We start from the raw sequence: 17,794 nt of genomic DNA, 5'->3' as shown, positions 1-17,794 counted from the left end.
ACTGTCCTACCCAAAATATACATATAAATATTTACATAAATGCTTAAGCTAATATAATAATTACCTACTTTATACCCCATATTAAAGTCAGCAAACTGTTATATTTAAGTGAAATTATGTGATAATTGCCTTACCATTATATTTTATTAGTAGCCATAGCTGCTAGCTACTAGCTTAGTTAGCTAGCTTAGATAAACTAGTATCTAATGGGGTGTCCAAATTCATGGGCTGCATCCTTCTGAGGACCCGGCCCACGTAGACCGCGAAGGCTGGGTCCTCAGGAGGATGCAGCCCATGAATTTGGACACCCCTAAAAGCTACCTAGCTTAGCTTTACAGACTGTTAATACGGCTATTGGGTAAATGCTGATAGTTAAATTAATAACATCAACGTGTGGTCTGGCCAGGTTAACATTTATGATAACTATTTACTATTTCACTGCTGTTGAAATGGGAGCTTTACTGAACTCTTAAAATTCAGAGCAACTGGTCATGTGATCAGCTGCGAGTGAGGGGAGGGGCTATGTTTCTGTCTGCAGCACTGCTGGCATTGATACTGTTGCAAGTGAGTATCTAATCCAGTATTAATTTCTAGTATCAGAGCTTTGATTTTCTGGCAACCTTAATCCCTAATGACTGATACACTGGTGGCCTAAAATGGTTACATTACATATTTTTTGTTTAAATCGGGATTTATATTTGAATACTAACAAATAGAAATTTTGACCAGTGAATGAGGAACTGTTACAGGTTTTATATTTAGCCAGGTCAATTCAGAAATTTCACTCAAAACCAGAAACAACAATCTAATGAAGATAAACAGATACTTGTTTCAATTGCATTAAAGTGGTGAATCAGCTGACCAGCACCCTAATTCTCTTTAAAGGTGCCATCAGAGTGCTTTGATTGTTGGTACAGATCATCTGTTAAAACTATGACAGGCTAACAGCAATAAATGGCAAATAGGAGACGATTTATTTAATATCAACACATTTTAGTCCATTTACAACGCCAAGCCAATTCATCTGTCTGTTTCACTGGGGTGAAAAACACTTTTTTACACGGGTCCATCTGTCCATTGGACAGTGTATAAAAATATAGCCAACAGCATTGCAAATCAGACTGAAGCAGATCTATGCAATCCCCAAAAGTCCTCTAATCCAGCAGTACATGCTTCAAAGCTGCTTAATCTCTGATTGTAGGGGCAGACCAGTCCATGTTATAGATTTACAATCTGGAGAGACTAGGACAGATGTATTTGAATTCTGCTAAGCATCAATGCAGATTTGTACCCGTAGATGCAGCCTGCATTTCAAACACAAAGTACATCATGCTACTTATGGACAAATCAAACAAATGGGCTGGAGAACAAATGCTTGAATTTTGAGTTGGCAAAGTGTTGAGAGCAACAAAAGCGAGACGGAAAAACCATCATCTGAAGCAATTCCTCACATCCACCCCAGATAATGACCAAAAATGAAAATGGATACCATTACTGTCACCGCATTAATAAAAATGACACATAAAGCCACAGCAGCAAATACATTTAAGCGTCTGGAGTCATTAACACGCTGAATTTATTACAACTCCTGTTACAGTTCCTACCCAAAGCTCATGGATAACACCAAACAATCCAATCAGAGGCGTGCGACGATGATGATGTGTGAAGATGTCAGTCCAGCATTACAGGAGACTAATGGAAGTCGGAGAGCTGCTGCCACAAAACACGCAGCAGAAAATTATCTGGGTGTCAGACTCAATTACAGTCGCCTTCCCTCGTGAAAAATAGACTAAGTTAGGAGAAAATAATTTGATCAAGAGCAGCAAAGCTAAAGATGGGTGGTTAAGTAAGCACATCTGAAGTCTCGCAAAAACTGCAAAGCTATGTAGAGACGCCTGATTTATGCTGGCTATTAATATGATGGCATCATTGTTACACTGGCCTGGGTTATTTCAGTCTAAGCACTTAGAGGAATCCAATCTCTGCTTAAAGTGGATTAAACAGCTTTTTCTGTCATGTTTATGCTTCCTGCCTGCACCAAAAGTAAGGCGAGGCTAATTCTGAGCAGCCTGAAAACTCTGATTTCTTACTGAGATCACATGAAACTGTTCTTATCATTGAAAACTCAAGTAATTTAAAGTAAAAACATTGTTGGCAAGGTCATTTAGATATTCTAATATAACCTTTTTTATTTTGAAATCAGTGAAAGGTCTGAATGTCCAAGGAAGCTGGAAGTTGTATTTCTAATCAAGCTAATTAGCATTTCCATTCTCAGATGGACCAACTTGTTCAAAAAATTGCTGCACATCGCAAAAAACTACGGGTTAGGATGAGAAAAACACACACACATGAATGCAACTTTTCTCAAATGACCCTGTGCACACACCCACCACATCTGTGCTGCTACTTTATAATCCAGCCAGTTTGTGAGAGCACTCCTTTGACGTTAATTAGTGCAGCAGAGTATGGATGGGAGGTGACAGTAACAACCAAGAAGACCCTTGACTCAAATTATGATGGAGCTTATTTGACGGTGATGGAAACAAGCCATTCCTGAAGCTGCGGACACCGGAGACTGCTGTTTGGGCTTGACGAGAGCTTAGTTATGAGTCAGTGTCTGCAGGAATGTAACAGCATAACAGTGCCATTGTGTAGTTTGCAAATGCCTGCAAGTCAACGGGAGTTCAAGTACCCTTCAAACAACTATTTCGTGAACTGTGCATTAACCCTTCGTCGTCCCTTTCTTAGTTTAGAGTCACGCTGTTGCCACTTCACACACATTTGTGAAGTGTCCAGTGATGTGTGGATTTTCTGTGTGCTAGAATTTCTAATCCTGGTTACTGTATGTTTATTTTATTAGTTTAACTAAATAGAGTCCCAAGGTTCTTTTGTTCTTGCTTGTTTGAATTGTTTTTTAGTGCAGGGAGTCTTCATAATAGCAGTTCTGCAGGGCACACACAGTCACCATGGAAACTGATGTGATCCTGTTAAAAGGGTGGCTGTAACCATGATAGGAAAAAAAATGTGTTTTTGCTTTTTGCAGCTCCCTCCAGTGGCCAGTGATTTTTTTCATCTTTTTTTTTGGGGGGGGGGGGGGGTATGGGGGGTATGGGGGCGAAAGCAACAACCTAGGGCAGGGTGTTACATCAATACATGAAGTTTGAGCTTGTTAAATCAAACTGCTGCTGAGATAAAAGCTCACTTCCTCTTCAATGGATGTCACAGACTGTTTTGAGAAATAACTTTCATGAGGTTTTATCTAAAGGTCATTTGTGTTCTGCAAAAGATTATTTTAAAAGGAAAAACCAACTTCTCATTCTGTGGAAACATTTTTAAGCCTTGAAAGCCAGAACCATGAACTAATTCCCCCCAAATTATATATATATGTTTTGTTAAGAAAGTAAAAGTATTTATTGAACCATTTGACAAATATTTTACAAGTTATAATGAGAATTTATGAGTTTTAAACATATTTAGGGATGCATTTCTGCCGATTTCTGGTAACTTCACTTCAAGGTCACGGTAATGAGACACAGCTGCAGCAATCATGCGAAAAACTGCTTCTGCTTCATATTTCTTATTAGAATATCTGGATGTTGTCAAACAGGTGAAGACAAAACCACTTTGATAGAGACCACAGAAGTAATAAAGTCTCTAAGTCAGCCACTTCCCTCCATGTTGACTGCCTCACAGTTTTCAGGCTCTCTAGTCAGCTTGTTCTCTCCTCCATGTCATGAACACACTGACAGATGTAAGCAGCTTTAGGGACTTTCAGTAGATTATACCACTAGATTTCTTTTAAGTTTCCTTTAAGTCATAGATTTGGTTTATTTGCCAAGTGGTAAAAAAAAAGAAGAAGAAGAAGAAGAAGAAGGGGAAAATTCAGAGTAGGTGTGTGCAGATGAGGGAGAGAAAGAGGAAGGTGGAGAGAGCAAGGGCAGAGTGTGAGGCAGGGGTGAGGGAGGATGCACTGCAGTGCTGACCGCTGCGAGACTCATCCATCCAGAACATGCTGAGCTGCTCTGCTTTGCTCACTGGCTTCAAGTCAACTTCAGAGTCTGAATACGTTCATGACTTTGATTGAGGACTTCTTCGCTCTGCGCAGCACTCGCCCAAACGCTCCAAAGTTATTTAGCATCCCCCACCACTGCCCATTCTCCTTCCTCTTCCTCACATTTGCAGCAGAGCCACATAGTCAATAAATTTATACCTCTTTTAACCAACAGGCTGGTTTCTCTTCACTTTTCACAGCATTACCAGACCAAAGGCTCAGGTTATTCAGGGGATTCAATTATTCAGAAGCTGTTAATGCTTTCATTGTGTGTGTGTACCTGGAATGAATCAATTACTGAGGCAGCCAGCGAGTGGCTTGCTGTAAACAGCTTGAAGAGACGCAAAGGTGACGTCTGCCACCGATCCATTTAAACGAGTGACAAGCTGCATACCCACTACCCTGCAGGACCGAGCTCTGACAGAATTGCTGCCATTGTTACCTGAAGGCTGTTGCTGCTGTGAACACGTGGAAGCGGCTCGCTCTGAAGCCAAACAGACTCAGAACTTATCCTTTGTGCAAACATTTGTGCCTACTCCATGTTTTTTAACCTTAACGTATGCACGATGAAACGCAAACAAAAAAATTCTATATAAGCTTCTGAAAAGCAAACACACCTGCCTGTACAAACAAGAAAACTCCCACAACTCCAAGCACACTTGTCCCTGGTAAGCACTTCAGTTCAACTTATTTTCTCCGTCTCATAAGATGCAGCAGAAAACCGTAGCACACTATGAATTCATTCATGCTCGCTGTCCGAATTTAAGCCATCACAACAACAGCAGTTTGGTAACAAGATTAAAAATGTCAATTTATTAATTAAAAAAATGGTTGTTGTTTGTCAGGTTCACCGGCTTCTGTTTTAGTTAGCAGGATTATGCAAACACCACCATGCTGAATATCATTAAACTTGGTGCAAAGGTGGAGCCTGGGAAAAGGAGAAACCAGTAAAGATACAGATCCCTCCATCTATAGCATTGTGGACACTGGGAGTAACTTTATTTCTAATTCACATTTATGCATGATTTTTTTTTTCTTTTATTCTCTGTATATCGATGGGAGTTGATACTTCTATTTTGAAAGGAGAAGAGCAGGGAGGAGGAGAGAAGGAGAAAGACGACAAATGGGGAAAGTGGGAAGCATCAACTGGTATGTTTTTGAGAGGCTGTGTGGGTAATCCATCCAGTATAATCCATCCAGTATCCATGGCCTTGGACACAGGCGGGCTAGTGCAGTTTGTACTAGCCAGTAGTGTCTGCTTAATAAGCAAGAATTATTAACAGACTCTTCAGACTGAGTGCCTCAGACTAACCAGATTGAGCACATCACCAATTATATTGCATCTCCATGGGAGCATGTTTGTTGCTTCTATGAGACAGTTCAGGGCGGCTCCTCTTGAACGTGGCTGGTGCGCAGGAGCAGCCACAACCAAAAAAACAGTCCAGTCCTTTAACAATGGGACTTGTTGATTCAGGGTTGGTTCTGAGGTCTGTGTGAGTGTGTTCATGGGGCCAATACAATATTCATTTGAATAAGAATGACCTTGCATCTCGCAAGAGACCATTTATTTTTCATAATTCCTGTTAGTAAAGAGTTCTGTTCAATTTGCCAACCTTCCTATACATTAATGCTTTGCATGTATATATATGCAAAGCATTGCATATAGATAGATAGATAGATAGATAGATAGATAGATAGATAGATAGATAGATAGATAGATAGATAGATAGATAGATTTAAAAAAATTCTGTGAAAGGTATTGTTTTTGCGAGCACAACTTTGACTGAATGAACTGATTGCAAGGCGTCTGCACCTCTGCTTGCAGCTGTGTGCTGATGTCCCATCAGCAGATGAGTCCAGACATCTCAAGTACTGACCAGGATGGAGGTGTCACTTGGATCCACCTCCGTCTTCTGACAGTGTCAATCAAACGAACAAAGAAAAAAGAGCTTTGAAGATATTATTGTCAGAACAGCAGCTCTTTTTAAATGATTTTTTAAACCAGGTGTGATAGTTGCTGAAAATATCAGCTATCCATACCTAAAGAAAAGAAAAACTGTGGTGACTCTGGGTGTAATACAAAAAAATTTATTCATTAAATTGAGCTATTTATAACCTCCCCCCTCCAATTTCATGGAGCTGAAACATCTGTGACTGTGTGGCGTTTTGGCGGAGTTAGGAAACAGCAGTTTTCCACTGAAAGCTGAACCCCTGTGATGTTACACGTTTTTAGCCAGAACTGCTGGGAGTTTGTGAAGCACAATAAACCTACAGTAGAGTTGGCACAATCGCCATGTACTACCAGTCACACAAGCTATATGATAAAAAGCAAAACACTTCAGCAGCCTCTTCGTATCCCTGCAATAAAAAGTGTTTTAAAATGACAGCGAAGAGCACAAAGAAAAAAAAACAGAAAAAACAAACACACATTGCGCTCAAATTCACCACCTTTTGTTCCCTGTAACTGCTGTCAAACCACGCTGTATAGTTCAAAAATATAAATCACAACAACTGTACTGAAAAATACAGTTATTTATCGTAAATCCACTGTCACTTCACGGGGAGTAGCCCACGGTGCAATAATGCGCCCCGGTGTTTCCTACATCGCTCATTGTTCGGCACACTTTGATAGTGTCTGACGCTCAGTACTGAATCATATCCCAGCTGCAACAGAAGATGTGAAGAAATCCCATCAATTAACAGAAATCCGGCGTACACGGCAGCTCGCGTGGGGCGTTAAACGTCTCATTAATACAGTTTCCCTTTGCGCAAGGACCGTGCGTAAAAGGGTTCATCCCGACGCTTCTTTGGTTTAAATCATAAAATAGTCCTACCTCGCTCATGATGGACAGTAATGCCGACGTTTCCCTCCCTGCTTCCACTGCGTGTCTTGTTGGAAAGTGAAGTTTCGGGCACGGTGATCTTTAGAAGAGTGGCTCGCCGCGGACAGAGCAGCTTTATAAAGCGTTAAGCCCAACTCCTCCGTGTCATCACATCACTAATAAACCAATAGGAACGCCGTGGGCAAATGTGTGTCCCAAGTCACCACCCAACTTCTTCAAGCTTTCATACGCTGTGTAAGCCCTTTTCACGGTGATCAGCCAAACGGAGCCGCTGTCTCCTGTTGATGAACACCCACTCACAAAATGTGAGCACCGGGAGGCATTTCATGCGCCAGTCATCATGTCATCAATAAACAGCAACATGTACCACTGTCATTTCCACCTCAGCGTGTGCGCCAGTGCGAGCTCCGTGGCAAAAACTCAGTAGTAAAATTAGCAGCTTCTTTAATTTCCCTTAAAAAGGGCAATATTCACTGCTGGAAATCGACTTTATAATGTTTGTGGGAGTTCTCTGTTGTACAATTCCTCTTATATTGCTTTGCATTACATTACACTCGGATACAGGATTAGTTATGCCTGAATAAATGTTTACGCTGGCTTTTTCTTTCATGGAATCTCAAACAATGCTGAATTTATTGCATCAGAGAGTTTAAGATTTGGGGTTTAGGTTTATTAAATTTCTTGAAAATGAAGGTGCTTTTCTCCATTAAGAATATAAAGTATTTCTAGTAATCCTTTTACTGCAATCTACAGTAACTGTATCCAGCCCTGTCCATTTCCCTTTTCATCCCATTCAGCATCTATTTCAAATTGTAGTAGGTAATCATCATTTGTCCTCAATCCCTTGATCCATTTTAAAAATTGCATGCAATGTTTCTCAAACTGAGCATTTTAAATAGCAAGCAGCTTCAATCCGGTATCCAGAAGGTAACTTCCATCTGCATCATGTACATGTACATGGAAATTGCCTCAGATAAAGAGGAACAGGTCCAGTATTCACAAAGCTTTGATGTGGATGCTATTTGAAGGTTGTTCGGCTTTCTTGTGGACTATCACTGGAGTGCCTTGAAGTCCCAGTGGAGTTCAGATAGATGGAAGAAGAGGAAAGCACTTACAAATGAAGCCTAACGGCGCTGCTGCGCTGACCTGTGTGAGTCTCAGAGTTAATGTCAAACGCTGACGAGCTGAGGCGGATTTGTAGTGAAAATGGCTTTGGGTGTCTTTGTTCTGCAGAAACAGACCTCGTCAGCTTGAGGTAGTTGGAGGAAAAAGAAGTTGCTATGCCAAATGTAGCAGCTAGTAATGCAGCTGGTAGAGGGTTACAAAGTTAGTGCAAAGCAATGTACTGCTGCATTACAGCTACTTGTATTAAAAACAGTTTACACCTTGTACAAAATGACTGTTTGTATCACTCAGTATGTCTTCCTTCCTTACCCTGAAAGGAGAACATACTCGATGTGTTACATCACTGTGTTATAGACAAACTCAGTGTCATTAATGAGTTACTGTGTCCTACAGTGCCCAGTTGCTCTGCAAACCTAAAAAAGAACAACTAGGGTTACAAAAAATGAATGTTACAGAATATAAATTCTTAATCTAAGAGCGTTATTGAGCACTTTAAAATGCAACTTGAAAGTTATCTTGCTCTACAGTATTCAATTCAAGCATTTGCTCATGCAAGGTCTTTTTAAAACTTCACTCAGTCTTTAGCTCACAGAACTCCAGCTCCTAAATCTCTCTTTTATAGTTGTTCATACATATAGATTATTAGCATTTGTATCCACATTTCAGAGCTATAAAAAGTTTTCTATGGACATAGTTGCATGTTTTTTTCCAGCATGAAGTTGTGGCCTAGTGCAGCCAAGCTGGAAGTTCCGTAAACCTGCATTATTTCTAATGGCCAGCAGAGGGAGACTGCTGTGGCCTCATATCTCACTGGATTTCCTGTTTATGGTGACAATGGCTAGTTTTAAGTAGAGCGGAACCGATATATTGGCTATTGGCTATTAGCTAGTAGCCAATAAACTATGTTATGATGTTGATGTTGAATAGTTTGTCCACTAGAGGGCACTTTGCAATTTACCTGTTAGCAACACAAATGTTTGGAATACCACAAACCCGACAACCAGAATCAGGTGGAAACGAGTAATCCACAACTTGCTTTGTCAATAAAGCAATAATTTTTTAAACTGCTTTGTTACAATATCTTAGAAAGAACTCACAAACTGGTTATTTTTTTATGTTTTTTAAATCACCAAATATCGGTATTGGTATTAATCTTAAAAGTTCCCATATCAGTTTGACTCTAGTTTTAAGTCACTGATACATGATGTTCACATATGATGTTCATTTCCTCAGTGGAAAATCAACAGTTTAGCAGAGTGTGGTTATCAGATCCAGTCTTTGCATGTGCTTTGTGGCTCCAAAATCCTGGAATCCTATTCATTAAAATTTTATTTATATAGTGCCAAACAGTTGCCCCAAGGCACTTTATATTGTAAGGTAAATACGGTACAAAAAATACAAAAAGAAATAGAGAAAACCCCAATAATCAGATGACCCCCAATGAGCAAGCACTTTGGTGACAGTGGGAAGGGAAAACTCTCTTTTAACAGGAAGATACATCTAGCAGACCCAGGCTCAGGGAGGGGCGGTCATCTACTGTGACCAGTTGAGGGTGAAGGGAGGAAGACAGGACAATGGCATGCTGTGGAAGAGAGCCAGAGATTATTAATTACTAATGATTAACTGCAGAGTGGCATGTCAACACACAGTGTTTAAAGAAAAGATCATGACAAACCAACAGCAGTCCAAAAAACAAAGACACACAAAAGGGGGGCTGCCCGAGACTTTTGCTCTAATTATCGAGACAACAAAAGTGAAGGAAGTCGTATATACATGTAAGTCTGATGACTTACATGGTGTTCAGTCTAGCAGGACACAACAACTCTTTGAACTGCTGTGAAACACAAGTACCCAAAAACTCTCCTCTGTATAGGATTGCATAAATGTTCAAACTGTGTGATTTCAGCAAGAGTTCTGGCATGCAGAGACTATAATACAATCATTACACGTTACTGAACCCTTCTTTTTTTAACCTTTGAAATGTGAAAAGTTCTACAATTTTCCGAGAAGAAATAACCATAATGAAGACATACTGGGGTAAAAAGTGGAGTAAGAACATTTTTACTGTGCACTTCCTCACCTTCATCTTCACATACGGTATATCCTCAGGATAAAAGACAAAGCCTGTCTTGAAAACAGTGCACCTAACAGAATAACCTAATGTTTAAATGTTTAACTGCTGCAATTAAAAGGCAAAAGAAGAAAACAGCTGATTTTGTCCACAGGGAAGACAGCAGTGAAACATTTACAATCAGGAACAGATTGCCAGTCAGCTAGTGGCGCGGAGACGTCAGAGCAACATTTTGAGAAACATATGGCTGTCCTTGAGGAGAAACTGAGCATCACCTTAAAGTGAGGGAAGGTGTTTTCATCTAAGGATGCATAACATGAAAAATGAGCATGAAGTTACGAACTGACCGTCATGTTTTGTACTGTTTCACATTTGCTCTGCGTGTGTGTGTGTGTGTGCATGTGTTTGTGTGTGTGTTTGTGTGTGTGTGTGTTCATTAATTAAGGGGAAAAAGTTTTCCAGACCTCCTTGGCCCTGTGTGAAAAACCCACTGCCCAGACATTCCTGTAATAACAAACTGAAAGTTTGTGTTAATTCACAGTTCCTCTAGTGTAATATAAATGGCCATGTGGGTCGGTCTGTATTAAATGAAAAAAGCTGTAAAAAGTCCAAAATTTACGCTCTCTGTCACAGTTACCACAGCTCTCCAGTGGGCCAATTCTGGGCCCCAGGACTTATGTTTGTCACCTCTGCATTAGACTAAAAATAGGATGCCACCAGTAAAAATCAGTGGTTACTCTTGCAGCACCAACGACGTCTGATCCTGAGGCAACGGCAGTGGTTGCCTGGTTGGAGGAAACCTGAGGCAGACTGACAGCAATCACTCTCAGACAGATTTTCAAAGGTGTGCAAATAACTGGCACCCAACTGATGAATGCAGACAGACTCCCAACACGTTGACTGCGGTTGAAATCACCATCCTGCAACAAATATGTCACCATTTGTAGAAGAATTTCTGTTCCAAATCTACAAGGTTCTGAGTGAACTCCCTAGTTATTGTGAATTCCTGTGCATGCAGACAGCACCAGATTTGGGAACTTTACTTGCAAACTGATAGCAGACTGACATCTTATTGCTGTAATTGCCTGCGACTGGTCATAAACTTGTTGCCATCTCCCAAGCAGCCATTTCAAAGTTCATTGCATGCAGTCACAGTATGTTTGGTCTCCAATCACAGTTTTCTTTGTGTGACAGTAGAATAATGAAATGTCCATTAAACTACAACCAAGCTGGATTTGAATTACACTGTATTCTGATGTGGGATTGGTTATTGTTTGCTATTATTAAACACTGCACCTTAAAACTTCCCATTAACAGTGTTAATGCTGTTTGGATTCATGAATTAAAAACCTCTGTTTTGTTTTCCTGCAGATACTCTTCCCTCAGAGAGTTTCACTGAACCTATTTTTATTCTCTACGTTGTGTGTCTGGATGATGCAGTGTGCACATTTATGTAAATATATGTTAACTAGGCCTTTTGTAGACATTTGAGTTCTCCAAAACTAAAATTATTTTTGCTGTTTTGTTAGGAAGCTCTATATACACACAGCAAGTCCACGCTGTCTTTGACCTGAAAATAAATAAAATGTGGTTAAAATATTTTTCATAATCTAAAACGTAATCACTGTCATTTATTTAAATTCAAAAAGCATCATTTGCAGTTTTCCAGAGTACGGCAAAGAAGTGACACAAACATATGAAATTCTGTGTTTGATCACGTTGTTCTTCCATGGCTCCTCCATAAAGCATGCACTAGCTCTCACACAATCAATCCCATCTTTATTAAAGAGACACAGAGAAGCATTTCGACCACGGGCAGTTTTTCCTTTCATCTGCTTCTATCTGAGGAAGCCAATCTCAGCCCAGCAGGTTGGTACACAGGAACAAAGAGAGTGGCCGCAGTGCCCTTTTTGCTACAGGGTGATGCTGTGGATAAAAATAAACACCTTCACATATCCATTTGAAACAATATGAGCATGAGTGTTGCGATATAAATCACTTTTGTCATGACCCATAACAACACGAGTTATTGATTACAGCAGTAAGACCTCAGTCAAGTGGAGTGCTAAGGGAAAGTGTCGTAATCGATCATTTGCTTATCAAACGTGACAAGTCGAAGGATTCACTACTGTCACAGTAACTGTAACATAATCACACTTCTTCACATGGACAGTTTCATTATATTTACAATGTAATAATATGAAAATTGTGTTTAACATCTGAAGAGAAATGCATAAATCATGTAATTTGCAGCTGAAGTAGTCACCAAATAATAGTTTATGGAGGATTTTTCGTGACTTTGACATTTGTGACCTGCTTGTTTAAAGTTACAGCGCCAAGCATCACACATGCTGAATACTGTTTCTGTTGTTTAAATAGGGTTTGCTGAAAATATGCCCACACCTGTCCACCACCAGGCCCTACTGACTCTACCATCTGAATGTGGCAGCAGAAGTTGAGACCCTTCAGACCAGGCAACTCAACCCTTACATTATTTTGGTGAATATGTGAGCTCTAGTCACAATTTCCTGTTCTTAGTTTTCAGGAGTGGCACCCAGTGTGGTCTTTTGCTGCTGTAGCTCATGTTATGGGATGCTTTTCTGCATGGTTAATTTGTAAAGTCATTGGTTAGTGTAGAAAACAAGTTTCAGCACTATTAGAGAGCAGACTGTTCATTACTGTATGGCTCTACTTTTTATATATCAATTGCACAAAAGCAGAGAGTGCAGAGAGCTGCAGGTCTATGTTTTTAGCAGTAAAATAATTTTCATGTGCATGATCACTACTAATGTGAGTCCTTTGCTTAACTACAGTGGGGTTCAGTTCCTCTCGACATAAGCACTTTAAAGCACAGTCGCTTAAGGCGTTACTACATGCTTAAACTCTGAGTTGGGAACTTGTGATTGAACTTACTGACAGAAACATCGACACTTTCCACTACAGAGACACACCGTGAAGATCTAGTGAGCAATAATTGCTTACTGTAGATCAGAACAGTCTCTTATGCTATTCTGCCTCATTACTTGCAAAATAATAAGGTGCAATTTAGAAATGATTTTTTTAAAATTGATTCCCTCCTGTTCAGAGCCCATTTGTATAATAAACTGCTGCATTCAAAGTGCCCTGAATCACGAGTACAATAGATGCACACAGATTGGTCTTGGTGTCACTGTTGTGGACTCGGTGACAGCTCACAGAGTTTCACAGCACACATAGTCTGAACAACAGGAGCTAAGTGTAAAGAATAATTCACAGTCACTCTGCACTGTGGGCAACATTACCAGATATATGATACACAGCTGAGTGCACAGTACAAATCTGTCCTCACAAGCAGCCACCCTGCAGGATTACAGTATACTATAGTCCTATGAATCCTCTATGCCACAGACTATATCTGCACAGGAAGTCCTTATCGTTATGTGATCAGACTCTACAGAAGGAAGCTGGACTTCATCTGTAGCTTGCTGCCTGCAGTTACCCAGACTATAGATGTGTATCGGTGGCACCACAATGAAGAACATGCCTGTGACTTTCAATTATAAGAGGAAAACGGATGTCAAATACAACACATCTTCTTTCCCCAGTATCATAAATGTTTCTGCTGGCTTTAGATATTAAGAGAGTTTGTGCTGCTACCTGCTATCTGCTATGTGCTATCTGCAAATCATTTGTAAGACAGGAGACTCTCAGCTCAGTCTTGAGAAAATAAGACTGAGATTAATTGCGGATGAAACAGTAAGGAGTAGGAAAGCAAAGAGTAGCGGCATAATATGCAAGCAAGATGACACTGAATGTATTAGAAGACAGAAAATCTTAAATAAAGGAAAGAAAATCAGCTCCCGTGAGGAGAGCTCAGAAGGAGGAGAACAACCAGATCAGAGTTGCCTAGAAGGAGAAAAGTGAACAGATCAAAGGTTGCTTTTTTAAAAAAAGAAAAGAAACAAGAAACAAGCAAAAGTAGATTGGGACAGCTTGTGAAGGAAATAAGAATATGCTTAGCGGCAGATTAAACAAAAATGAACATGAGTATATGAAGAAATGGCAGCCTTAATATGAGAGGAATGACTGGCCTGATTTAGAGCGAGCAGTGGAAACAGAAAAGTGATGCTCTTGAGAAGAAGAGCTTCGGGAAAGAGCTGACTGATGATGGGCATAAATCGAAAAGAAACATGGAAACAGTGGAGAAAGACGAGTGCAAACTGCAGTTGTGTATCTTCTGAAGGAAGATGAAACGAGCACAGCTGAGCTAAATGAAGGAACTCAAACACCAAAGGTTTCAGGAGATCCAGCTTCAGATACGTTGTCTCAGCTCGTACTTCTCGCAAATGAAACGTCAGATCAGTTCAGAACAAACACTTGAAATAAGACTGCATATGGATTCTCTCTGGCTTTTAAAATAGACCATACTTATCCCTGTGAATATTTGAATACTTACAATCCTATCCTTCCTACTGCTAACTGTGGTGGCGAGGTGTGGTTTGTGGATCAACTGCAGCAGTGGGGCCGTGCCAGTGTAGGCTGTCAGCCATCAGCTAATCAAGATTCTCCTATTTGTCACAGCAGGACACCAGACCCAGAAGTGTATGGCAGAGAGAAATCAAGCTGTGGCCGGCAGTGACAGAGCAGCAGCGAGACCTACTCAAGGAGAGCTGCAAACACAGTGCATTTATGAAGAACAGAGTGTATAAAAAAGTCTATGTGAAAGGCTGATCAGAGTGTCTGGGGTCATGTGTGGGATCTCCCCATAAAAGTCGGTGTTACACCAGGGTTTACTGGCAATCCAGGAAATACTGGGGATTATAGCGACTGTGCATCGATCTGGAAGTTGTTTGGCTTTGCATCTGGTTTTATTCTGTTGATTCCATAAGAATTAAGAAGTTAGCAGCCATGTGTTGCCAATCAAATGCACTCAATTAACCGATCATCAGCATGTGCGAGCACCTCTGTGAAAGCCGAAGATCAGGTAGTTCGTTAGACTGGAGTGTTCAGGTGTGTGTTAACATGATGCCACAGTCTTTTAAGGAGTGGACGTCTGAAAGCGTGCAGTGCTCTGACAACTCAGACTCTACAGGCCTCAGTTAGCATGTTAAATGTTAGAGTTCATGACAGTACAATTACAAAAATACTGAATAAGCATGGCTTGTTTGGAAAGGTTCCCAGGACAGAGCCTCTTCTCTCTAAAAAGAATATGGCAGCATGGCTTAGGTTTACAAAGCTGCATCTGAATGAATCACAAGACTTGAAATGTTTGGCCTAATGCACAGCGCCATGTTTGGAGAAACCCAAGCACAGTATATCAGCGCAAACACCTCCTACCAACTGCCAAGCCGGTGCTGAAGACGGAGTGAAGATTTAGGCTTGTTTTGCAGACCTGGACACAAAATATTGAAGACATAAATATGAGGCCATCTCCCCACATAGCAGACAGGTCTGGCCCGTATCTGGTGTCAAGCCGGCACTGCTGGCTGACTTCTGGCATGGTAAGTGGTATGTCAACCAGATATGGGCCAGGCCTGGTGTAGATGGCACTGTCTCTGTGATGGCATGCCATATCTGGCCCGATTATGGTTTGGTTTATGTGGCCCATGCCCATAGAAAACATGTCTTCCCCGGATCCGGCATCAAGTTGGCACTTCTGACTGACTGGTGTCATGCCAGGGTGTAAGTCAACCAGATGTGGGCCAGATCTGGCAATGATGGCACCATTTATGTTCCTATTTTAGTTAGAAGACCCAAATGCCATGTTGCAATACTATACTGCTATGGTAGCCAACGTTTCAAATGCAGGTTTGACAGGTTTGTGAGTGTACACTTTATCCAAAACCTAGTGAGGATTTACTCATGTCCGATCCCTGTCTCATCCAGTCAAGAGTGTGAATCTGCATGAATGTAGTTAGGAAGCACTCAGTTTAGAGAAATTGTGTGATTGGGTGAATGTGGCATGTTGTATAGAGCACTTTGAGTAATCTGGGAGAAAAGCTCTATATAAGAATCAGTCCATTCACTGTCTGAACAGAGTTTCGTTATGTTCCGGCACATGTTGTTATTACATGGCTTGATTAAGGTACACATTAGGCTGACATCTGGGGCCAGAGCTGAAACTGTTCTGGGCCAGCACAGGGCCAACAGTGCGTCTGCAACTGGCCTTGTGATGGCCCATGTGTGGGCCACCAAAGGGCCGTCATTCTTTGCGGTGTGTGGGCCATGTGTAAGCACATTGTGTGGGCCAAATCGGGGCCATGCCAGTTTTGCTATGTGGGTCTGCGACAGCTAAAGCTTGGCTAAAATTGGTACATGCAACAAGACAATGATCCTGAAGCAGAGCAGAAAATCCGCAACACAATGGCTCAAAAAGAAAAGAGTCAAGATGCTGCAAAGGTCCCATCAAAGTCCAGACCCCAAACTGATTGAAACTATGTGTAGAACCTTAAGAGAGTTGTGCATAAAATGAGTGCTTACAAAACTCAATGAACTGAAGCTAGGATGTAAGGAGCGGTACAAAATTCCTCCACATCAATGTGAGAGACTGATGAAGTCATACAGAAAAGAACTGCTTTAACTTATTTCTGCTAAAAGTGGTACTTAGTGTTTCACAGGACTGCAGAGAGTGCTCCGGAAGTGTTCTTTTTCACGTAATTGTGCAGTAACATTAAAGTCAATGTCCGATTTCGGAACCGATGCACTCGGGGCTGGATTGATATGAAAAGAGTTTTTTAATGTTAGTTTGCCTTTGGGGAAATACATATTTATAGAGAGCATGTCTCTTTCTTCTTGTGTAAGGTTGTACTATTTGCACAGGCTCAGGCCATTATATCAGCAGTCATGTCTCTTGTCTTGATATGTTTGAATAAGATACAACAGCACGGTGCTCAGCGCTGACACGTTACAAGTGCAGCTCTTATAATTTTAGTCAGGGTGCAGGGCGGTGTGAGGAGCAATAGGGCGGTGTGGAATAGCATAGACAGCTTTTTGGCAAATGCATATAGTCATTGTCTATGTTAGCATGAATATATTTTATTTAAAGTACACTGCAGTCAAAGCAGAATGTCTTTGCTATCATTAAGGAACCTGTCGCGCGTTCCTCCCCCTGCTTTTATCATTTAAATTAAAGTTCAGCGACTGTATGAAACAGTGGCATTTCAGTACAGTAATTGAGTGAGGAAGCCAGTGTTCTGTGGCACAGTGATTTTGTGACAGAAGCTGGTATTTTATAACAGTAAAACCAGCATAAAGCAAAGGCATATGACCTTTTGCCCTTTAGACATTACTGCGTCTCATCAAAATACAATCCTTCCCATATTCTGCAGCTCTTATATGTTGCCCACCATCCCAGTTTTGCGTGCGTGCGTATGTGCTCCCCATCCCACACACACACGCTCTAAACAAACATTGTGTCAAAAGAGCCTGGAGACATTCTCTTTGTTTTTATGACTGTAGTTGGCAATTTAATCCAATCCTGTGAGAACAGCCCGTAGCTACCAGAGACAGCTGCATAATGAAATCTCACACAGAGGAAACCTGACAGCTCTGTCTGCCTGGAATCCTCCTCCTCCTCCTCATGATGTACAGCGATTGTCCCTCTCCTCTTTCACACTTTTCATTTGTCTTCTTCTTTATGTCCACTCCTTATTGTTGTCTCTCCTACGCCTTGTTGCGTGATGTCCCGCGTCTCTTTGACTGTCATCTGCTGTGGTCAGATCCTGG

The 17,794-nt window shown here is 41.0% G+C and overlaps 1 protein-coding gene across 1 annotated transcript in view; it reads right to left on the bottom strand.

Annotated features, from left to right (window-relative positions):
- pcp4b (Purkinje cell protein 4b) overlaps positions 1 to 7,150 on the bottom strand; it is a 45,998-nt gene extending 38,848 nt beyond the window's left edge. Inside the window, exon 1 of the mRNA XM_040009626.1 lies at positions 6,886 to 7,150. Within this exon, the coding sequence (XP_039865560.1) occupies positions 6,886 to 6,894 (9 nt within the window). The 5' untranslated portion in view covers positions 6,895 to 7,150. The remainder of the gene's footprint in view (positions 1 to 6,885) is intronic.
- Between the last annotated feature and the right edge of the window lie 10,644 nt (positions 7,151 to 17,794).

The sequence above is a fragment of the Simochromis diagramma genome, unplaced genomic scaffold (genome assembly GCF_900408965.1).
Source record: "Simochromis diagramma unplaced genomic scaffold, fSimDia1.1 OVJJ01000344.1, whole genome shotgun sequence".
In the NCBI taxonomy this organism is placed as follows: Eukaryota; Metazoa; Chordata; class Actinopteri; order Cichliformes; family Cichlidae; genus Simochromis; species Simochromis diagramma.
Note: the sequence above shows the minus strand (reverse complement) of the source record. Positions and strands in the feature narration are given on the sequence as shown.